Below are 14,505 nucleotides of genomic sequence, written 5' to 3' on the forward strand. Positions count from 1 at the left end.
AGGCTTTTAAATGTTTTTGAATTCAAAAATGTATGGGGGGGAAACCTTTGGAGGTAGAAAAGGGGGAAGGGGGAGTAAAGGTTTGGGGCATAATGGACTGGACCGGAAAAGGGGGGCGAAAGAGGAAGGGGCTGGGGATGGGGGAAATGTGTGTGTGGGGGACGGAGGCAGAAACCTGGGAGGTGGCAAAAAGATGGGAGAAACTTTGGGGGGGATGGGGGTGGGGAAAAGGGATAAATACGAGGGGGGAGGGTGAATCTCCCCACTTGTAATAGAGCCCGATTTTATTATAATCAAAAAAATGCTAAACCAAAGGATAATAGAGCCCGAGAGGGGAAAAACTGGGCACAGGGGGAGAAAAGTAAAGTGTTATGGGGAAAAAAGGGGGAAGGGAAAAGGCCAAAAAAAAGATTTGAGCAATTGGATTTTTTTGGGCTTAAAAAGTAAAAGGGCGGGGTATAAGGTGTCGGCGAGGGGGGCCCCCGCGATACGGGGGTTTGGAGGAAAGGCCGCGAAAATGGGGAACAACTGAGCAAAAGGAATGGGAAATGACTATGGGGGGGGGAAAAACAGAAGGCTGCCCGAAGATGGGACCCAAAAAAGTGGGGGGTGTTTTGGGCCCCGAAAAAAACACTGGGGGGTCTCCAGAGGGGAGATGAATAACTGCCATAACCAAGGGGGACCTTCTGCCTCTTTTAAACAACGGTTTTTACGTTTATTTTAAAAAAGAAACCCGGGAACAAAAGGGGAACAGGGGGAGTTTTCCCCAAAATTAAAAGGGAAGATGGAGGTTGGGGTGAAGATGTTTAAAAGGTGTGCAAAACAGATCGATTGGGATAGATCTGCCAGCAATTTTTTACACTGTTTGGGTGTGGGGATCACCTTTGAACTTTTCCCAAAGTCCCCACCCCTTTTGGGGGACGGGGGTTCCCGTCAAAAGGGTTTAAAAAGGGGCCCACGTTTTAAAAGGGGGAAAAACCCCCCCACGGGCAGGGGAAAGGGCACAAATGTCTACTTGGGATTGGGAGGGGTTCCCCAAAAACCCCCTTTTAAAAATGTCATTGCCCCATGACTGGAAATTCTGTTGGGCTTTTTCAAAAGGGGGAATGAAGTACCACTACAAGGGAAATTTACAAAGATATTTTTCAATAGTGATGGAGTAGGGATCGGTTTTTAAAAAAGAAAGATCATGAGCTTGGGTTGATTCTGGAAGGCGATGCGCTGGCCCAGAAGCGAAATGAAAAATTTACCAACATGGCGCGGGAAACGCTTTTCCAATACTATGGTCAGGGAAAATAGGGAGAAGAAGGTGGGGCTTAAAAAATAAGAAAATTTTCCATTTTTGGTCCCAAAAATGAAACATGGGGAGGGGGCTGGCTTTTCGGTCTTTTTCCCCCGTAGAATGGGGAAAAGGAAAGGGGCTCATCAGGAGATTACGTTGGGGTTTTGGAAAAGGTTAGGGGTTGGTCCGGGGGTTTAAAAGTTCACGTAGGGGGAAGGTGGGGAAACATAGCCAAAGGGGAAACGGGGGCAGGGGCAAATCGAAGGGGGTCTCAAACCCGGTACCTGAAGGGGGGGGGAAAAACACCCGGGGGGAAGGGATCAGGGTGTCCCAAAAGTGGTCTAAAACAAGGCAGGGTCCCGAATGGGGGCGGGATCAAAAGGCCCCGGGGGGTTTTATGGGTTGGGGGCCCCCCGGGGTTAATTATTTTTTTGCTTTTTTTTTAAAAAAAAAAAAAAAAGGGGGGGGCGGGAGGGAAAGAAAGGCGGGAAAACTCCTCCCCCTTAAAGGACCCCACCTTAGCTACAGGTGGCAGCATGGGCCCTTTTGGGCCCCCTACCCACCCTTTATGGCCCGTAAAACCCCGCAACCGGGGTAAACCCCCCCAAACTGCCGAATACCTTTTGGGCAAAAAAAGGGCGGCCCGGGTATTCGCCAAACATCCTTGGCCCCACCCCCCAAACCATGAATGGCAGCTTTAGTATTGAGGGTAAAAACAGTTTAGGGAATTAGACTTCATAGTTCTCTGGCTGACAAGTTAAGGTCGCAGTCTCCATCAATTAAATGTTTTAGTAGACTATTAATGAATACATTAGAAATCAATAATACAATTCAATACTATACTTGAAATTTTCTATACTGCTTCTACAGATAAACTCCAATCACTGGTAATACAATGGAGAGGAGTATATCCACTATAGTAATTTCTAGGGTTTGCCAAAGACTGTGCAACGAGGTACAGTATGTTGAAATTCACCAAGAAGTTCATCTTTAATGAAAGACTTCGTAAAAATTACAATATAATTATTTTAATGTTTTAACACGCATGCACAATAACAATTTTTTTAATAATTTGTAATACAGTAGTTGAACATTGTGAGCTTTTTATTATTTTGGATAATTAACAAGTTTAATTCAGAATCATTATCTCATTATTATTATTAATAATACTAATACAGTAAGAAAAACTTACAAATGTACAAAACTAAATATTGCAAAAATAAAAGTAATTTGACACATTATAAACTTATACAAAGACATTCATTTCATTCACAAGGAAGTGCTAAGCTTGTAGAGATCATGTAGTGGCTAGGATATTGGAGGCATTCAGGGTTAACACAAGGAAGGCAAGGTTAAGTCCCATTCCTTGGATCAAGAGCCCCTCACTGGTACCAAAGCAACTCCCATACTAGAACAATGTTTAAGTGGTCAATAAGACTAACTTGAACCAACTGTATCCATGTAATACAAGATAAAAGCATCGTTGCATAAAAAGGTGGGACAAGTATGCTGGGGAGTGACCAAGATGATAATGAGCAGGATGATTACAAACTGAAGAAAGCAATTCACTGGTGGGTTGGTACCTCTGAGCAGCAGCCAATGTCGCTGAAGAATTTTTCAAGGTCTTGTTCACAGGTAATTGCATATTCTTCTCCAGTGCAGGATGTTTTTGTTATGATTTTGCCATCTTTTACAAAACACTGGCTGATTAGGTCGGGCTTCACCTTGCGCATTGTCCGGAGCCGGTACAACAAATCCTGCCGCTTTTTGGTAAGGCACTCGTTTATGTAGATGTTGGTTTTCTTTTTAGCTGCTTTTATGACAAGGTTTGTTTTGATGGTCAAGTCATAAAATGTAAGGAGTATGGGACGTGTACCACCTGAAACTTTCTTACCAAACCTATGTGCAGCTTTAATGCATTCCTTACTTATATCATATTTAAGTTTGTCCTTTATCAAATTCACTGCTATATCTTTACAGTCCTCACCTTGTGTGTCAGGCAGTAGTTCATGGCAATTCACAATAACTGAATAATTAAGTATTTCTTGTTGTTTTTCATCCAGGGCATCATCTTGCTCTTGAAGAGTTGAGAGCTGGTCCTCTAGCTTGTTACGAAGAGTAGTGACATGGCTCCCCAACTTCTCTATTATGTCTTCTTGACTCTTCTGGGAGGCCCTCATCTTCTGCTGTGTCCGTTCTCTTTCTTCTAGTTCCTTGATTCTATCTAGATATACCACAAGTTAAAATTCTCAAGAGAATGTATTTTAAGAAAAATTGTCTTGTTTGGCAAATCTACTGTAAAAACTTTATAAAGAACAAATGACCCCACAGGATAAAAGATGAATGTAGAATATTTAAATCTCATTCAGCTCCATGAACAAAAGAGAACCAGTTTAACCACAATATGCAGTACACTAATGCAAGCATTCATATATGCCATATACAGTATGTATGCATGTAAACTGTACATAATATGACCTCACCTATATGGGGTTGCAGAGGGAAGAGTCCTAATTCATGGCCCCCTCTACTTACCAGATTCGTGCCCTAAACCTCATGGGCTCTATCATGCCTTCTCTTGAAACTATGTATGGAACCTGCCTCCACCACTTCAAGATCATTCCACCTCCCAGCCACTCAGACTGAAGAAATACTTCCTGACATCCCTATGGTTCATCCATGTACAACTCTCAACTGTGTTCGATTCTCTCTTCTTTCAAAGAGCCTGTCCCTGTCTACCCTGAGTATTTCATGTCTCCAATGGTTCTTCTGCCCTATGCGTATCGTTTTTATATTTCTTTCACTTTTTAGAGACTACAAAAAGAAAGGGGTTACTAGCCCCTTGCTCCTGGCAATTTAGTTGCCAGGAGCATCTGGCTTAAGAGTAAAGAATTCTAGTCTACTATTCCACTACTGAATAAATGATGATTGTTTTCTTCTTTGGATCAGCCTGCTGAATGCAACATCCTCACTCCTGTCTTGCCAAAATTCTACCTTCGTGGCAGACAGTCGATAAAGGAGGAAAAAAAAAAAAAAATCACATGGGTAATACATACGAATAACTCCTATACTAAACTAGTTCGTCAAGATACAGTAGAACCCCCGTATCCATGGGCTTGGTTTCTGCAGTTTCGGTTATCACTCGTTACTCTAGTCCTGTTTGGCGAAGGTCAATAGATTTCCTGCAGTGTTCATTTATTTTATGCACAACTACTATGCCAGTGCTACAAATTATTTCACCACCACTACACTGTTGCTACTTCCTCATTACTACTGTCACCACCACCACCACCACTACTGCCACTAATTTCACTTCCTGCCCCTTACTGTATTATCTTGGGGAATTTTCCAATTTTCTTGTGCTAGTTGTGACTTGACAATGGTTCAGGATAGACTGAATCATCATAAGGTTCCTCTTACAAGGGCAAGTTTTTGGTACAGTCAACTCTCCTGTAAAGCTCCTCTAAACAGTACAACTTTGCAGAAATGCAAAAGAAAAAAATACCACCAAGACTGAATAGTGTAGAAAGGCCTCCATGGAATATGGCATTAATCTTCAATCCCCTTCTCAATTGCATTATACAGAGCTGATTATACAATGGACATAAAACGTTCAGGGAGTAAACCCTTGTATATGCAAAACAGACAGGTACAACTGAAAAACCACAAGCAGTAAACTGGATGGAGTTCTGGGGGTCAATGTCTCCACAGTCCAATCCATGACCAAGCATCAACAGCAATTCTCAAATTTTTTCTAACCTATTTTTATAACCCAAAGGCTTTATCACTATACTCATGTCTTGCAACTTTATTGCCAAATAATCTATATCTATTCTCCAGGTACCTTCCCTTCTTTCATATATTTATTGAACAAAAGTACCAACCACTCCAAAACTGTCCTCACCTGCTTTTAACATTCCTGTCTTGACCCCATCAATCCCAACTGCTTTACCCCTTACCACTTTAACCACTGCCTCATGCACATCCAACACTATCACATATGGCAATTCCTCACTCCTAAAAGATGTGTTATATGTCCCCTAGCCAATGCATGAAATCACTGCATCCCTTTCTTTGTCTTCAATGAACATTTCAAAATATTACCCTCCCCCCACACACAGTGCTGTCAAAAAGTTCCCATACTCTAATTTTCGCAATTTTCCTGGATGAAATATGGCAGCAGCGTATATCACACTGCACAATATTCTCCTTTGTGAGGTACCACTGAGAATTTCAGTGCTACCTCACTCATTCTACTGAGGTTAGACAGCCATTTTTGGGGTCATGAATGCACCGTTGTGATTTTTTTTTAAGTTTCAGTCTTGGTAAAACGGCTAGTAAAATTCTCAAAATGCTTCAGCAAGTATTTGGGTACGAAGTAATGGGTAGGACACTGTTTTGAACGGTTTTCAATTCAAAGCAGGATGAACATCAGTTGAAGATGATGAACAGTGGTTGTCCCTAGTCAACAACAGATGCCAACATTGGAAAAGTGAGGAAGGCTATTCATGAAGGTTGGGAAAGGCCATTTTTGGGCCAAAAACAACAGGGAAGGCATCCCTCAACCTCCCTAATCCCAAGTTCTATCCCTTTATGACTGCTTTCTCTTCCTATAAAAGAGAAGGGTATTCAAGGGGCAGTATTTTAAAAATGTGGAAGTGTCAAGCAGAATGGGAGACCGTGCTAGACACCGTTAGGAAATAAGAGTTCAAGAAATGTTTCAAGTTGGGAGACATTGCAGTACAGTATTGTATACAAATTTATCTTTACATCCCCCCCCCCTTTTTTTTAAGGGTGATGTACGAAGTCGAGTTTGAAATTAGTTTTTTTTTTTTTTTTTCAACAAATCAGCAGTCTCCCACTGAGGCAGGGTGGTCTTGGAACATAACCCCCACGAATATTGTACATACATTTTGCAATCTCAACTGAGCAATCAACCATGCAAATTATAGTATTTATCTGAATGTCTTACAAGAAATTTTTTTTACACAGCCACCTTAATCTTATTTCAACTGCTGAAGGCAACATTTACATTAATACAAGAGAGAATCAACTTGCAGATTTAAATTCATCCTTACTTTGACAAAAGTAGAGGAAGTGAAAAAACATACCACAGAGAATGAGAGCAATTTAACACCAAAATTTATGCAACCTTAAGAAGAGTCTATTTTGAAAAAAAAAAAAAAAAAATGGAATGAGCATCTAGCAAGCATGAGAGAAATCAGAATGGAGACAAGGTTTTTGAGATGATGTGCTGTTGGGATATGAGGAAGCATACATTTGTGAAGAGATTCACTGAGCTTGAGTTCTGATGGTACATTGTCTGTACTCTGAAGGATGAGTGAAGATACTGCAGTTCACAGGGTCATTTGAATTATGAGATTTGTGACCACCCAAAAAGACAGCTAAAGAATAAGCAATAATGAATGTTTTTCATTCTAATTACCCTGCCTTGATGGAAAATGGCAGGCATAAAAAAAAAAGGGATATGAGATGAGGAAACTTCAGTGTCCATACAAGACAAATATGATACACTAACAAATATTTAAGCCTCAAGCTGCAACTGGAATGGAGGACATTAAATTATTCAAAATGGAAGTAAAGAAGGTACTACTGGATGATATAAAAACAAAAGAAACACAAGGTTTTACTCTTCTTCCCATACATAACATTTGTTCAGTATGCCTTCCTTAAACTGTCCAAACGTAGATCTACGTTCACTTGCGTAGTGCTCCGACCTTTATTTCCTTCATTTGAAAGCATGTAAAAAAAAAAAAAAAAAGATCTATGTTTGGAGCGCTACGCACATGAACGTAGATCTACGTTTGGACAGTTTAAGGGTTAAATTACATCAGGAATACAAAATCTTTCATATTACATTTTTACCTTATTCTGACTCGTTCAAACCACTGTAGCACTCGCACTGCATTCTTAATAAAAAAATACCTTTACCTTACAGGAAAAATCAATATTAAAAGGGAATGGGTGTTTTCAATTAAAAACTGATACATTTAGCCTATGCTTAAGTTAATAAAACAAGCAACTGTATAACTAAGAATAATCAACATCAAGGCTTTGACAATTTCCTATTTAGGATGCATACAAGGGTTCCACTAGTTTAGGTAGGCAATTAAACACAATCAAACAAGCAGTTATGGGGTAATCATGATTGCCAATATTTAACCAGCCAGTCATAATGTAAATTCTCCCTAAACTTCTTTTTCATATTTGAACACAAAGACTACAAATACCATGCATAAGATTTTTAGCCCTCGAGTAAACTTTCATATATATTAAGGTGGCAGTCCTACCTTTGGAGCATATTTAAAAAGATGAAAACTAGTACTTTGGTAAATTGCATGGCACATGAAAGCAGCATAGACAAAAAAAACACCTACTTTTGAAACTAGTGCCATATTTTCTGTCATATAAGATGCATCTTTATTTTTAAAAACATTTAGTGCATATATATTCCTGTATACACACAACCTACTTAAACCATTGAGACAGCCTAAACTGTTGACCAGTCTTGGTTTTATTTTTTTTAGCCATAAAATAGGGCTAAACTTTTCACAGAACAGAAGGCATACTAGAAAAATAGCTAGAAATTGTGTTGAATTAAGCAATGGAATTGCCTTAAAATAGGTCTCAAAATGGGTGAAATCACTTGTGTGAACTGCATCCAGACTTCTAAATTTGCACCTGTGTAATACCCTAAATTACCCACCAAATTTTGCATCATTACCTTTGGAAAAAGTCTCTACCATTTCATAAGATAAAATTATTTCTAAAAATTGCAACACTGTCAGGAGTAATTACGACTGAGGAAATCGAGGTAATGGGACGGCAGAAAATGATTCAGCGATTTAAATCAACTGCTGTCATACACACTTCACACTCACTTTTTCACAATTGCTGTTTTTAGCACTACTTCATCACTTAACTGGACATGGAAAGCTCAATGATAATATTTTAAACAAAATCCTATTTCTGGTTTTCAATTTATCTTGAACCAAGTTAAAGGAAAATGAGAACCTAACCAAACACAGCTGGGTTGCACAGTTTGGACTATGGATGAAGAGTGAGGAAATGATAGACAGGAATAAGGATGTTGCAGTTTGGAAGGCCATCTGAACTTTTGTCAGCATGCTACTGGCAGGACAGCTACTGAATGACTGACAGTATTTTTTTCTTTTATCGAGGGAGGGAGTCACTGTACCTCAGAGAAAACAACACTTCGCTGATGAAAAACAAACAAATGGGGGACCTACTGTATTACCATTTTATTAAGCCTATTTTATCACCGAGTTTTTTTTTGCAAACAAGCAAATGTAAATTTGACAAGTAAATAAAATGAGACAAAAGTGACCGCCAGCTTGGAGTACATGTTTTGGCTATACAGTGGACCCCCGGTTAACGATATTTTTTCACTCCAGAAGTATGTTCAGGTGCCAGTACTGACCGAATTTGTTCCCGTAAGAAATATTGTGAAGTAGATTAGTCCATTTCAGACCCCCAAACATACATGTACAAACGCACTTACATAAATACACTTACATAATTGGTCGCATTCGGAGGTAATCGTTATGCGGGGGTCCACTATATTTTGTGTATCGCCACAAATTTTATGCAATTAAAATGCAAGATAGCTCTTGCAAATAAAGAAGAATGTTTGACAGTTTCAACCTTACCACAAACAAAGAACCACTTTTTCCTTTATAATTTTTCAGACTACGAATGCAGGTTGAACTATGAAAAAAAATCTTATATGACACAAAATATGGTAATTCTCAAATGATGCCAAGTTGTTAAACCTTAAAGTTTCATTAATGGTTTCTCAGTCCAATGTAACAAGCATTATATTACATAACTAAATGAATGTGTTCAACAGTCATGTAGTCCATTTCCAGGTACCAGTATAACAATATGCACTCTAATCCAAAATGGAAATTCCCAAGACGTGCTACTTCATTATTATTATTATTATTATTATAATGTACTCTCATCGCTCAACATTTTATGGTATCAATAATTTTAAAACAAGCTCACCTGTTTCTGTCTTGCTAGCAGCTTCAAAGTCTTCAACAAGTTCAGGCACATCATCATCGTCCTCATCAATGCCACCAGCAGTTACATTTCCTACAAAAAAAAAAAAAAAATAAAAATAAAAAAAATCTTGTCACCACCAATTAAATAAGCGCATATCAAATGAGGGATGAAATTAAGAAAAACAATCTAAACAATCACAAACATGCAATCTTAATGCAAAACAAGCCATGGCTAAAGATTTTCATCCCATGCGGCTTGTTCTGCATTATTCTATTTTACTCAGAATTTTCCAATTTCGACTAGTTTGTTTAGTCGACATTTTACCTCTCCAACATTATAGTCTGAGTATCTACTTGCAATCTCGTTATAACACTTGCTACCTTCTTGATTCATTCCAGTAATCTATCAATATTTACAAAGAAAAACATTTTATCCTACAAACGCTATTTTTTCTAGTTTTACAACGGAAGCCATGTGTTCTCCCTGCCGAAGGTGCCAAAGACTATGCTTACTGCTTTATTTCCATCTCATCAACCAATAAGGGCAGAGGATTGTTTTCAGTCTTCAAAAACCTTTGTTTATTTTTTAACCTTATCTTGGTACTTACATCTTGTACTCTAGTTAGTTATTACTTGTGGACATGACAATACTGCTGCACATTAATATTCTGGCCTTATACTATGTACTACTATTTCCAAATCCTTATACTTGAAAGCTATAGCATACAAATTTCTCAAGATTTATTTTATAGTATTAACTCGCTAATCATGCTGTTGAACTGAAAATGTCTTAATTCATCTCCCCAACTTTGATCAATTTTGGTTAAAATCCAGTAACTAAGTAAGTTACCAGAAGTTATGGAGCAGCAGGGGAAGGAGGAAGCCTTGAAGATCAGATGTCTAGCTGTGGGGATCCAGTTTGTGGGCGAGGGCTTTTGTCACTTATGGCACGGTCGAAATACCTTTGAAGATTTAAACTGCCTCAAATACTGAGAGACTTTTACTGAATATTTTAATTCTTCCAAGATAACCTATTAACATTAATATTTTAAGCGCTTTAGCAAGTACACACAAAATGTTGTACTTGCCATTAAAAAACTGAAAATTAGTCAGCATGTCTGGTAGTTCATTTCCCATGCAATGAGGTCAAATTTAATGTGCTGAAAGTGTGATACTGTACACTCAAAAAGAGTATGTACTATATTCAAATTCATTAGTTACGAAGTCTTTGGAGCCTAAGTAATATTCTCAAGAAACCAAAAATGTAAGAATTAAATGAAATACAGCATTTTGGTTATGGAACTACATCAACAAAAAGTGGATGCCCCATGGCATTTTTAGGGAGGGGGAGCTGGGAGAGGGATGTTTAGTTTAATAGAACCCAGATTATCTGCCTATCATGCATTACTATAATTGGTCCAAAAACTAAAGAAAATTATAAAGCATTTGATATAATAACCAAGAAAAAATATACAAATATAAGAGTCAATACAAAGGAAGTTGAAGGCTGTGTGTTACCAGTGTTGTGAGGCTCTTAATTCCTCCTCCAAACAAAATCAGCCCCTCGTGCACAGATCATTAATTAAAAAGCGTACAGATAATTCAGAGTGATAGAAAGCAGTGGGTAAATTGAAATTTCAGGGAGTGTATGTATATCAATGATGTAATCTAGAGGTGTGGCCCACATACAGAATAATAAATCAGAGGTAAGCGAGATAGTGTTTTGCAAAATAAGTAGTCCATCAGCTGATCCTTCCTCACTCCATGATATCTGAACTGGCCTTAGTGAAAATGTAACCTCCCAGATTACATTCTCCAACACACCTTCAAACATCTGAATTGTCTCTACACTTTTTGTTACAATCTATACATGGAAGGGGACTTCGAAGTGCTTAGAAGTGAAGAGGGACTGCCAGCCTTGCTACACAGTAGTACAGCAGACATCATCAAAGGGGATGTACTCATGTACCAAGTGAACAAGGATATTAATTTGAGTTTTCAGATCCCAGAAGTTTACCTAATATAAATTACTGTCTTAAATTAAGCCCATGAAAGCTAAAGGGTCATTTTACACCACCTAGTTCCCTACTTTGCTGTAGATTTCTTGTACTGAACATTAATGATAAAAGGGGGTTAAGACACTTCAGCAGCAGCTGTAACAGAAATCGTGGGCACCACAAAAAAATGTACCAGATATACCACAAGTACAAGTGAATCTATATAGAAGCTGAAGCCACACAAAGGGGATTAAAAATACTAAATGCCTGACAGATTAAATGTCAGAGCCTTGTCAACTGAATCCAATTTCCTAACATCTCATCGTGTACTATAAAACTACATCTAAACCATTTATATGAAAAGAAAAATAAATTTAAATAGCATTAACTATTACATTTTTGTTTAACACACTGGCCGTCTCCCACCGAAGTAGGGTGACCCAAAAAAGAAATGCTTTCACCATCATCCACACAATCACTGTCTATGCAGAGGCATCCAGATACGGCAGTTTAGATATCACTCCAAACAGCCAATATCTCGACCCCCTCCTTTAAAGTGCAGGCATTGTACTCCCCACCTCCAGGACTCAAGTCCAGCTAACATTTATATAATGTAATAGCAATTGTATATTAGGTATCTAGTCTTATTTTTTAACATAGCTGTCTACAAACAACTGTTAATTTAAAACTTGTATGCAGCAATGCCTACTGACTTTTATTTTTTTTGGACAAAATTATTAAATATATCATACCTATAGATCATTGAGTGAGATACAGTCGGTTTGTTGAAAGAAGACCTATAGGTCATATTTTTCAAATTACTATTCTCAATCGTTAAAAAATAAAAGGAGAATTCTTGTATCCTATACATTCAAGAGGGTTATGTTTTAGTAATATAACCCCTGCGGCTGAAGGAGTTACTATAGCACAATATTTACCAGACATGTCTTATTGAAGAAGATCAGCCATGGTAAATGTGCAATTATATTTTCAAGTCCACATGTATCACAAAAGATAGTATAAAAATTTATCTATTCTACATAAATGTCTTACCCACAAAATAAAGCATATTATAATAATGCTGAGAAGTGCTAACCATAGGGGTTGTGCAGCACCTGGGGAATGGGGAGGAATCAGGTTTAATGCAAGGGAGAGTCAGCTTTAATTCCCTGGATCAAGAGCCCTTCATCAGCATCAAGACACCTCCATTGCAGTGAAGTAAAGCATGAATGATTACAGAATTACAAAAATATTTTTCAAGATGTGAGAATTCCAAGTACAGCACAATTTCCTGAACTAATGTATGTAAAGAATGAATTATTATTATAATCAAAAAGAAGCGCTAAGCCACAAGGACTATACAGCGAGTAAAGAATGAAGAATGATATTTAAATTCTGCAAATCTATGCCAATAATGGCACTTACGAGAGAAGTGGTAAATTGGGCTTTGATATTTTAATATTCAGGGTTATCTTCAATTTTCCTAAATGTCTTGCTATACATTACTTTACCATACACCTCTGATATAACCCATATGTAATCAATTTAATTCAATCAATTACTTCCAACTGTTTATAATTCTAGCCCCAATGTGGCCTCCTCCACATGTAATACCTTTCACATACCAGCACTGACTGATGAAGCAAGCCGCTTGAGCTGATTAAATCCTTCAGCTCCAAGGTGATTTAAGATGCCTGGCAACATCTCTGTTATTTGCTTGCTTTCAGCATGACCTGATACAGCAAAGGTATTAGCATTTAATGATGCCTGAACCTTTGGGTTGTTGAAGTGTATCACAGAGCCATCATCTTTAATCATGTTCACCTGCACAAAAGAGAATTTGTTTGTCATCTATGTACAGTAGTGATTATAAAAATTTATAACCCTTACAAATTCATATAAAATTACATTTTCACTAAGTGCTGCAATTACATGCCAGCATAATCAAAAGTACAAGCTGATGTCCATTATAAATAACTGTTTAAATGGTGGTTTAATTTGTTTATAATAACTGATTTTTAATAATGCATCAATATGGATTCATTTGGTAATATTCCAATCTCTCATTTTACTATGCTGATTATTTTACAGGGCATTCAACACTAATTACAACTTACAATTATCTAGTATACAAGACGTTATAAAAAAAAAAAAAAAAAGGAAGCCTCAGACTTAAGCGAAAAAAATGCATGGGCTAACTTAATCACTTAGATTAAGTTCTCCCCCTAGGCCATACACTGATCACTTCACCTGTCAAAACTTGAAACACTGCCCCTTTTTTATTTGGGAACAAAAGTCACAGGGGGTTAGATCTGGGAATTAGGGAGGCTGGAGATGACTACCATGTTGTTTGACAAGGAAACGCTCGCCCTCAGTTAGCAAGCGGGGCACAACTTTTGTAGCCACACACCTTGTTCAAATTTTCAGTTCCACAGCACTTGCAATATTCTGGATACTCTGACAATGATCTTTGTGAAAAACCTTCCTCATCCTTTCAATGTTGGCATCTAGTTTTGACATTTATGGATGACCAGAGCATTCATCCTCAACTGACGCTTCACCAGCTGCTTACTGATGCATTTTGAGTCACTCTCTCCCAGTCTCAGTCTTTCCCCACCTCTCTCTCATCCACACTAACAAGGCAGAAAAAAGGCTCATCTAACTTCAACAGAAGGACTACACTGAACCTCACCACACTACTTCAAAAAGTAGTACGTATACTGAAAGGTGTGATGTACTCTGCTGCGACGTTTTACCCAGGACGCTTGCAAAAATTCAGAGTCCAGGAACTTTTGACAGCATCTCTTATTGCAAGTTTGGTTGAACCAGGTTACATCTGCATATAACTTCAATCAAATTAACCCTTTCAGTCTCTTAAATTTGTTACTGGAGAAAAAGAGAGATTAAGAGAGTGGTGAAGCAATGTAAAAAGAGAGCAAATGAAAGAGTGGGTGAGATGTTATCAACAAATTTTGTTGAAAATAAGAAAAAGTTTTGGAGTGAGATTAACAAGTTAAGAAAGCCTAGAGAACAAATGGATTTGTCAGTTAAAAATAGGAGAGGAGAGTTATTAAATGGAGAGTTAGAGGTATTGGGAAGATGGAGGGAATATTTTGAGGAATTGTTAAATGTTGATGAAGATAGGGAAGCTGTGATTTCGTGTATAGGGCAAGGAGGA

The 14,505-nt window shown here is 38.0% G+C and overlaps 1 protein-coding gene across 2 annotated transcripts in view; it reads right to left on the bottom strand.

The window, feature by feature from the left end:
- The window catches only part of LOC128700379 (uncharacterized), a 49,047-nt gene that overhangs the window by 22,604 nt on the left and 11,938 nt on the right, over positions 1-14,505 (bottom strand). For both annotated transcript variants that reach the window (XM_053793552.2, XM_070100137.1), the window contains exons 3-4: positions 12,953-13,151; positions 9,332-9,421 (exon numbers count right to left, since the gene is read on the bottom strand). In XM_053793552.2, coding sequence (XP_053649527.2) covers positions 9,332-9,421; positions 12,953-13,151 — 289 coding nt within the window. The remainder of the gene's footprint in view (positions 1-9,331; positions 9,422-12,952; positions 13,152-14,505) is intronic.

The sequence above is a fragment of the Cherax quadricarinatus genome, chromosome 71 (assembly GCF_038502225.1).
Source record: "Cherax quadricarinatus isolate ZL_2023a chromosome 71, ASM3850222v1, whole genome shotgun sequence".
Classification (NCBI taxonomy): domain Eukaryota; kingdom Metazoa; phylum Arthropoda; class Malacostraca; order Decapoda; family Parastacidae; genus Cherax; species Cherax quadricarinatus.